This window comes from Atta cephalotes (assembly GCF_000143395.1).
Source record: "Atta cephalotes unplaced genomic scaffold scaffold00005, whole genome shotgun sequence".
NCBI lineage: Eukaryota > Metazoa > Arthropoda > Insecta > Hymenoptera > Formicidae > Atta > Atta cephalotes.
Genome location: NW_012130069.1, coordinates 3,668,038 through 3,678,040, shown reverse-complemented (window position 1 = coordinate 3,678,040; position 10,003 = coordinate 3,668,038). Strand labels below are relative to the sequence as shown.

The following is a 10,003-nucleotide window of genomic DNA, read 5'->3' as shown; positions in this document are numbered from 1 at the left end:
TTTGTATTTATAAATAAATACGCGTGTCACGAAAGAAGTATTTAATATTGCGATCGCTAACAATATTTCATTCTTTCAACACTAGATTACAGCAGCACTGTATTATTTGAAATGAAAAGGAAAGAGAATATTCTCGAGTATAAATTGAAACGCTCGGCGATTTGAATCTCGACGATGCATCCGCGATTACATTAAATCGCGTAAAGCCGGCGTTGCGTTACGCGGAATGCGTAACGCATATTTACAGCGAAATGTTCAGCATTGCGTGCAGAACCAATATTAATTTAAGCTTTGCCCGGAACCAATGACATAACGTTTGTGTCCGCTACTCGCATGCATTAATAACCGTGCGTTAATATTTCATCAAATTTCAATTGAAATTTTCGAATTGGATGTATCAGATCGAGTCATTTGATGGAGCGCAAAAAGATTTGCGCGTTTCATCCATGAAAGGCGAGGGAAAAAAAAGAGAGAAAAAAAGATGTAGGTAGTTTAAAAGAGGGCGATATTGAACGAACTTGTACGGTGGGACTGAACGTCATGTCGTAAGATCTCGAGGCCGAAGTGGCGGAGGTGCGTAATATGTTCTCTTTTAATTTCAACAGGGAGACGCGGTCTGGCGATGCTCCTGTCATGTGCAGGATGCGAGAAACCGATAATGGATCAGTACCTGCTGAACGTTTTGGACCGTGCATGGCACGTCGAGTGCGTGCGCTGTTTCGACTGCAGAGCCGCGTTGCAGGACAAGTGCTTCTCCAGGGAGGCGAAGCTCTTCTGCAGAAACGACTTCTTCAGGTACGTACGTATGCTGTGTGCGTGTGCTTCCAATTCTCATATGGAAAAATTCTGCTGACTTGTCGCTAATACATAGAATTATAGTTATCTTTAGAAAGAGTAAAAATTCGTAATAATCGGAATTATCAAATTAAATATATTGATAAAATTTTTTAATAAAATCATTTATTAAATATATCGCTCTATTACTTCATTTAAAATAAAGTTTCCTACAAAAGAGGAAAATTATTTTTCAATTTAACAAAAAATTATTGATATCAATAAAATAGTATCGGCAAAAAGAACATCTATATTCTTAGTATGTGATCAAATGTTAGTTTTGTCATTTTTGTTTCATAATCCTTAAAAAATATCTTTTTAATTATGATAATTATGATGACTTTTTTTTTAAACCATCCCTTTTGAGGTGTGACTTTTTTATGAAATTAAGTTAGTTCACTTTTGATGATGGATTGAGAATAATGTTTGGTCATTCATGGTAATAACTAAAATTACGTTTTTAAAAAAAAATTTGTTTCACTTTTAAAGTAAAACAGCAACATGATAAAGTATACTTAATGTAGATAAATGAAAATTGTTAACATTGCGAAAAAAAAATTAATTGACGCTTAATAGAATTATCTGTTTAAAGAACATGCTCTTTTAAATTTGCAAAACGCCGACACTCCTTGTAAGATAATCTGAATAAATGATATTTATTAGAAATTAATTAATCATTACCGCATAAATAGAGAATTATTATTATTGAGGAACTATTAATACCCCACATATAATTAGAACTCACGTTCACAATCTGCATCATACATATGCATCGATGAATATAGATGCGATTGATATAGACTATACGCGACTATCTTTTCACTATGCCAGTACAATCAGAAATATATCTTAAAAACGCCAATTTATTAGTAGCTCAATAATCAATGCATAGCATATATAAATATTTATGATACAATGATAAAAATTTCAAATTTCCCCATAATTTTTTTTGTTGTCTCTCTCGAATCATGAAAGTTTGCGTTATTGAGCGGTGAATACCTTCGGTATTCTTTTTCCGATGATTTAGTCGTCTTTCCGTTTATGATCTATCGACAACGAATCACATGAGAAAGATCAGTGTTTTTGCGTGATTGAACAACGGATTGGCGATTTGAGAAAATGGGATCTCTCGCAAAGTATTAGACCTTGGCGTTTTTTCGTCGAACAACGCGAGCGCCGTTTCGCTCGGCCTGATCTTAACCCAGCGTTACTAAGACTAGGAATGACAAACCTCGGGTATAAACATTATTTTCACAATTGTTTTGTCATTATAATTAAAAAAAATTGTTTTATTAACTTTTAAATCATAGCAACTTTATTGATATAATTTAATCCGAGGACCAAACTTAGTTTAAAGTATTCTCAAAATTTTACATTGATTTCAGTTCTTAAATTAGCTAAATTTTAATAAACATCATCTTAGTAACGCCAGGTTAAGAATAGACTTTATTTTTGTTCGACGATGCACAAATAGTGCTGTTGTGTATAAGTGAGCATCGGAAACTTGTAAACTTGCTGCATGACGCGTGTTTTAGTTTTTGCGTATCTCAAAAAAACATGAGTGTCCGTCAACGAGTCTCCAGTGAATTTTTTACATGCGACACGATTCGTCGAAAACGTGAGCACGAGAGAATTTTCGAAATGCGGATTACCAGCAGCTTGCTTTAAGTTAGAAGTCGAATCACATTCGGGAGGTTCTTAAGCTTCTCTCGTGTTGTCGGAAGTTCACCGGAAGGAAAAGTAGTTCAACCTAGTGATTTGAATTAATGATCGTCGCACATAGAAGCGATTTAAACGGCTCGGCAGCATAGTGATTAATTCAGACACCCATAGAGCAAATTGCTTTCAACGTCGTTTTCGGCAGTTACTTCATTCCTGCGCCTAAAATTAGTGAAGGAATAATAACTCGATACATCGTTGCAAGCAATTCCGTAACATGTTTGTGGATATTTCTTTCAAAAATTCTTTCTTTCGTACATTTTTAATTTTGTATAAATTGATAAAATAAATGACACATTCCGTAACTTGCATTGTAACATTGTCAGGAATTATCACTGTTCTTTATTATGTGTATTTCATATTTGATTGTAAATTATTATCAATGTCATTATTAATAGCATCATTAATGTTGTCGTTATTAACACCATAATTTACCTTTAAGGCTCAATTTAAACTTTAATTTAAACCAACGATTAAAACAACGCTAGGCAAATTATCTTACGATAGATTGTAGCAAAATATAATTATAGTTTTCTCAGGCGCTTATAACTCTAAAAAAAAAATCGACATCGCTGCAACCGGTCTTCATTATTCGCGACGCCATGCCGCCATAGATCTGTCGCATCCTACGGTCCTTGCCGTTCCACGTGGGTGGCGAACTATGATATCACTGTATCGATTAGTCAAGGCGAAAAATGGCGAGTTCGCCGCACCGCGCTGTGGCGAATTCAATTTCGCGGCGGCAGTTTTCTGCGGCCAAGCCGCGCAGATCGTTTGCAAACAAAATCACCGCGTTCCTGGACACGGTTCCGCGGAGAGGAAGAGGTACTCGCTTCTTTCGTGACTTCTGGAAATGATGAACGATCCTCTTTGTGACCGGCGGGAATCGCGCCGTAACACGTATGATCCGGGGGTCGGTGGAGGAGGAGTGCCTCTGATACGTATGTACAACGAGCGTACGAATGTATAACGAACGTGTTGTATACTTTACGAGGCAGCTACTTTGCATCTTCCGACCCGATGAAAAATTCATCAGCCAATCGACGCGATAGAAAAAAAAGCGTCGCGATTACAGGATCGCGCGATTCCTGCGTCTTTCCGCTCGTCAACGATGCGATTGCGATGGAAACTGCGCGATTTGTTAAATTAGAATCGGATAATCGAGTAATAAATTAATTAAACGCGAATTAAACGTTATTAAACTATGCAATATAATGTAGAAACTAATGTAATATGTAGAGCATCATTAAACCGATGCGATGGTCACAATATTCAACTATAAAGACAATTTTGACTAATCTTCGATTAACTGAATCGATGATTAATTACTAAAATTCCTAGCTCTATATAATTCGTTGTTTCTAATCCAATCTCTTTCATATATATTAAACAACAAAAAATTAATTCTATCCATATTAATAATTATTATAAACATTACTTGATAAGTTAATTAGTCGAAATTTGATCGAAATTGCCTTAAAACAGAGGTAGATATTCATTTTAATACGCGGAAATGTCTAATTGAAATTTCAACAGGATCTTCTCCGTGTTTCTATCCTTATCTCCGCAATACATGAAATTCTAATTCGGATAGGATGATCAAATCACCAAGTCGGTTTAATGAACGTTGAGGTATAAGAGCGGGACGTTCAAGGACGGTAATGTCGACGGAAAAATACATTCGATCACAGCCCGAGACCGCGCTCGGGGACTTCTATAACACCTCCGGGAGATCCTCCTCCTGGTGTAGCGAGTAGTTATACGTGCGGTTATGGTAACCGGTCTCCACGAGTTGCAGCAAGGTCCTTAAAGGTCGATAATGGCCCCGTGGCGTGGCCCACGACGGGCCACTTCAAGCACGATCAAAAGGGCCGATGTCCCCGTTTCGACGCCACGCCACGCCACGCCGCGCCGCGCGGAGGACCGGGCCATCGACCGCGGCGAAAATTATTACCTTAAAATATGGTCCGCCATTCCCGAAATGCTGATGAAAACATTACCGGCAGACTCCGCACTGTGTCATCCGTGTGCGACCGACAAACGATTCGTGACTCTGTACGAAGAGGAGACAGGCGAGTGTCGTTCGCTCGTTCATTCGCTGATCCTCTGGCGCGGACAGCTACCGAAAATTAATGAATGAATAATTCAATGGCCGACGACGGGTTGCGCAAGACGGCGCTGCTCTACGGACGTTATCGATTTCTACCTGTGGCACTCGGCAAGTCAGTCTTGACTATTTATGAAAGTTCTAAATTACGCTATTCGTATTGGATTTTCAGTCTCTTCCTCAGATTTCGTAGATTTATCGTTATGCCTCGTTAACGGTATTTCCCAGATTATCGAATTATTTTGAATAAGGTTACAATTATAATGTTTGATGTAAACTATTATAATTTTTTTGAGAAAGCAATATACTTTAATTTCTTTTTATCTTGTTAATATCATTTTTTTAAATTGCTTAATTGTCGTAGAAAAAAATTTTTACGACAATGTGAATGTCCTAACTATGTATTCACAAAGTTCAGATAACAATTTTTATGGATTTATTTTTATGGATATTTTTATTTTGAATATTGATATTTTCGGTATTATTATCTCTTAATTCCTCTTGATTAATGAATCCTTTAACGCGAAGAACTTTCTTATGTGTTAAAGTATAAATGAAATTATCCATACTTTCTCTCTTTTTTAATCACTTGTCTATCAAATGACGCGTTTCCCTATCTACTATTAACTCTTGATTCCCTAACTACTATTAACTCTTGATGTACTCTATAATTGTTAATTATTAATCTGATTTAGATGAGATATACTATCGAGCTTGATTGATCTGCGACAAAAATAATCAAATAGAGAGTAACGAACTTATCGTTGTAATTCATTGATTTGCCGACGGTTTACGGTATCATCATCGACGTGTTGCCGATGATTGCCTTGATCGTTACATGGATCGTTACGTATGCTACAATGTTACGTTGTGCGCGACGTTGTGCTCACAATTAACATTATTTTTCCGCTAACGAAGCAACGCGTGCTTGTCGATTGAATGAAAAGTACTCACGGGTCCAGTTTGCCTCAGGGACATGAAGTTACTTTACGTAACGGCGACGACGGTAACCGACGGAAATATTACACAGGCGATATTAGTGTTTTACGAGGGTGCTAAATAACGTGATAGGATGTAACTTGAGGTACGACTTGCGAATCCTTTTTTTTTTCATCGATCACGACACGCGAATCGCCGTGATTTCGCAATAGTTACGCGCAGTAAAGTGCAATGCATGCAAGTAGAAAGGATGATGAAGAGTTCTTTTTTTCTCGAATTATTTCGTGATGAATCAGAAATATAAAAAACTTATCACTTAATATACGCGAACTTGTATTAATCGTCAATACTCAATTTATTAAGTAATTATGCTTTTCACTTTTATTTATAAGAAATTTTGTTTTTGCATAAAGTAAGGAATTTTATTTCAAGATGATTGATAAAAATTTCTAGGAATGAAATAATTTACGGATAAAAATCGAAGATCACAAATTTAGCCTCTATCTTTCTTTTTCTTTATTCCTTTCATATTTTCTTTACGAGATTATTCCTTTCCAAATTCTTTTGCTTTTGTTAATATTAAATCACGGTCGCGGATATCGATATTTTGTCGAATAATTGAAGGATCACCACATCGCTGGGGCTTTTCACGGCAAAGGGCGCCGACGTGGCAGGCCCATTGTCCTTTTACTCGACTCTCGGCAGTCTCGGCTCCGCGGGAGTGGACCCATCGAAACTCGAACGTGGAAACATTATAAATGCGGCGTGACGCCCGCTACGAGTCGTAGGAGAAGTTTGTTGGGCGTGACGGGGCTGGCGCGGGTCGCAGGGTTGGCGAACGTCGGCGGGAAGAGGAAAGGAGGGAAGGTGTAGCTCTCTTCAGGGCCCCGTTTCCCTTCCAGGAAGGCCCAGCAATAGCATCGTGATGCGTATATGTGTTCGCCCGTGTACGTTTTTATCAACTACTGACTGTTGCATCACGCCGGCCTTTTTATTCGCGATTAACAAGAATCGCTCTCTTGCTCATTTATAAACAGCTGAGAGAATGATTAATCACGCGTACGAATAAGATTGAGTTGTTCTCAGTATTGTCCCACTGAGACAGTGCGTAATTTAAATAATTACACAGTAACAAGGAAAGTAAGACATTAGATTTTTTTTTGCGGGGGTACTAATGTAATACTAAATCCGATAATAGGCAGCTAGTTAGAAAAGTTTATAGCGGTTTTAGTAGCTGTAAAGCGTCTCATATTGGTGACAGCTGGTCTGATAGTACTAATCGCATTTTTTACGAGGTGCAGGAAAAAGCAGCGTAGGAAAGACTCTTGAATTCAGGAATATTCCGAATTAACGAATTCTTAAACCAAAGTAATGTTTAAGTAACACTATATATAATCGCATTGGGAGACAACAGGTTTGACGATGCGGCGAAACAAAGTCATAGACTTAAAGATAAAGAAAGAGAAAGATAGTAGAATTGAAGAGAGGAAAGTACTGGAATGATTTGAATCCATTTACTATGCTCCGATAACGAGCCAGTTGAAAAACGGTGGAATAATGATATATAATTGACAGGACTATAATAAAACTAAATGCAATCCGTTACCGCGATTATATACCGAAGACAGATGCGACGGTGGACACCGAGAAGAAAAAAAGGAGAAGAGGGGGAAGAAAAGAAAAAGTGATTATACGAAGGCGGGTAGGCACGAAAGAGGAATGGCCTAAATTCAGAGCGACCCTTTATCGCCTCCGCCTCTTGAATTTTATGCGGAGGCTCTCGTTTCTTTCCTTTTTTTTATTTACCGCGTTACGCGCCCCGTTAAAACGAGACACATGAGCCACATTTCGCTGTACCGCGACGTGGAGAGATTATGTATGAATGCGAGGCATTTTTATGCGTGCAAACAGACGAAAAACACGAATTATGTCCGGTGAGAATTTTAGGGATGCTATTAGATGAGCGACGCTCCCGCGCGCGTTAATATTTTATTTTTCGACTCTAATCTGCATATAACTAATGCAATTTGTTATATTCTTCCTATTATGTTTTAGCCCTCAGTAGGAATTAATTTTGCATTCATCTCTAACTCGTATTAATATTGAGCCAATTCAAAATATAAATAAATCTTAATTTATTAATATTTATCAATATAATTTATTAATACATTTATTAATATTTCTGTAAAAAAACGAAATATTTATATAATTTTATTTGATGAAGCGATATCATTTAATTTAACTTTTTCCTTTTTCGAAATTGTAACGCACAACTGCAAATGTATGTATTCCTCTACAACTTTTTGCTATGGAGAAATTGAAGCTACTCTTCAAACCCGCCTGAATGACATTATTTAAAGTAAGATAGCATTTCTGATTTGTAGAAATCAGATCTATATAGATTTATACAGCAGGTAATCCCTTTTTATTTTCCATCCTTTTTACTCAAATATGTGCGATCGTATCCGCAATCATCGATATCTCACAGATTAATATCCGCGAGATCGCTGGAGGAGATGCAATCGCCCGATAAGCAAGTACGTGAGTTATCTCGCGGATTCAAGCGGCGAAAATTTAACCGTAAGTTATGATCGCTTTAAGCAGAGGTGTCAGCGGCGGCTATCATTACCTTGAACTCTGTAGCCGCGATTGCGGGAAATACTTCTCGAAGAAGAAGACGCCGCGTCGCGGAAGAATACTGCTACACGCTAATTGGATGCAGTTAATTAGAATCCGTTCGTGCCGCGAATAATTCCTGACGTTGCGAGGATATAGACGCTAAATCGTTAGTAGAAAATTGTTAGAAACGGAAGAAAGTATCGCGCTGATTTGTTAACAATCTCAACACAGAAGCGTGAACTTTTTCAATATTTCAGAATTTTTTTCTTCTAAATTAGAATTATCAGAAAACGATAGTATAGACGATATATATATATTACGATATTTATATATATATAAATATTGGATACAACAAATGAAAAATAGTATTTTTTTCTCGCCTACTCTCTGTTCATTGTTCACTTTGTTTTCTGAAAATTACAATGTAATATCACAAATTACGTAATAATGAGGATTAAATGAGTGAATTAAACGTAAGCATCTAAGATAATGAGCATAAATAGATAGTGAGATTTATTTGACCCCGGGATTAAATCCGTGTTAAGAAGGATTATGCTCTAAGTAAGTACAACGTAGCTGACAACTTAATATAATTGCAAGCGTACGACTTTGTCTTAAAGTTAGACTCAAGGCGACAACGCACGAGTTCGTAAAAGAAGTTTGATAAAGGTTAATAAGATTCATACATATCTAAATTACGTAATGTAAGAAGTACGGAGATCTTTGTGGAAAACCGCAGCGACGGTCTACTAATACCGCTAAACGAAGAAAAAAAAGAACGTATTGTAATAATAAATAGTCGAAAGAAAAGGAACGTTGTAAGTACCAATTATAAATCGACCAATGATAAGAATTATGGGAAAAAGAGAGAAAGAAAGAAAGAAAAAGAAAAAGGGAGAAAGAAAGGATCTTACTTTATACATGGAAGGTTACTTGTCTGTTCCGCGTTATCGAGCAAATTTATATCTCGCTGTCCCCCCCGGTGATCCCTCTTTCCCGCTGCTGTCGTACGTTAGGTAGCGAAGGGAGATTAAAGGGGTAAAATTACAGGGGGAAAGAGAAAGGGAAAACGAAGGGAAAAAAGAAAATGGAAGGAAGAAAAACGAGAAATATTGTATCTTGAAATATCGGTGCCTGCGGCGCTGCATGGCGAAATGTCCCGCGTAATGTATGCACTGCCCGCGAACGCGCTTTTATTTTTCCGCGCTCTTGTATTTGTAGAAGATTATCCGCGTTGCGTCGTCACGGCATGCGCTACGTACCGTTTATTTTCGGTTCCGCATTGCGTTCGAATCGTCAGAGTTAAACCGACTTGTTCACGATACAGTCTGGTCTTCATACAGTTGTATCGTGCGAACAAAAAAAGAGGAAGAATGAGAGAGACTCGGAATTAAGAAGACGTGAAAGGCACATTATGCTTTGGATATTGAGATTTGCTATACCAAGTAAATTTTGCGGATACCAAGTAGTCTGGTTCATAAATGATGTATCTTTCTCTGCTTAGTAAATTTTGTAAAATTAAAATACTTGGAAATTTTAAATTAGACCTTTGTAGTAGAATATTTTTTATTTTCTTTCAGTGTAAAAGTTCCTTTTTAAATTAAGGATTAAGAGATCTCTGTAAAGATTTCTAATTATGAGAAAGAGTGAATGAATATTTTTATATAATAATGAAAAGTATTATATTTCTGTAGTATCTATATATATTGGGTTGTCCGGAAAATTAGTGCCGATTTTGAAGGAAAATTGAAACGCAGAAGATTTAAATTTTAGTATACATTTATC

The 10,003-nt window shown here is 37.0% G+C and overlaps 1 protein-coding gene across 1 annotated transcript in view; it reads left to right on the top strand.

Moving 5' to 3' along the window:
• Positions 1-622: 622 nt before the first annotated feature.
• The window catches only part of LOC105626589 (LIM/homeobox protein Lhx5), a 30,492-nt gene continuing 21,111 nt past the window's right edge, over positions 623-10,003 (top strand). The window contains exon 1 of the mRNA XM_012207882.1: positions 623-795. Coding sequence (XP_012063272.1) covers positions 623-795 — 173 coding nt within the window. The remainder of the gene's footprint in view (positions 796-10,003) is intronic.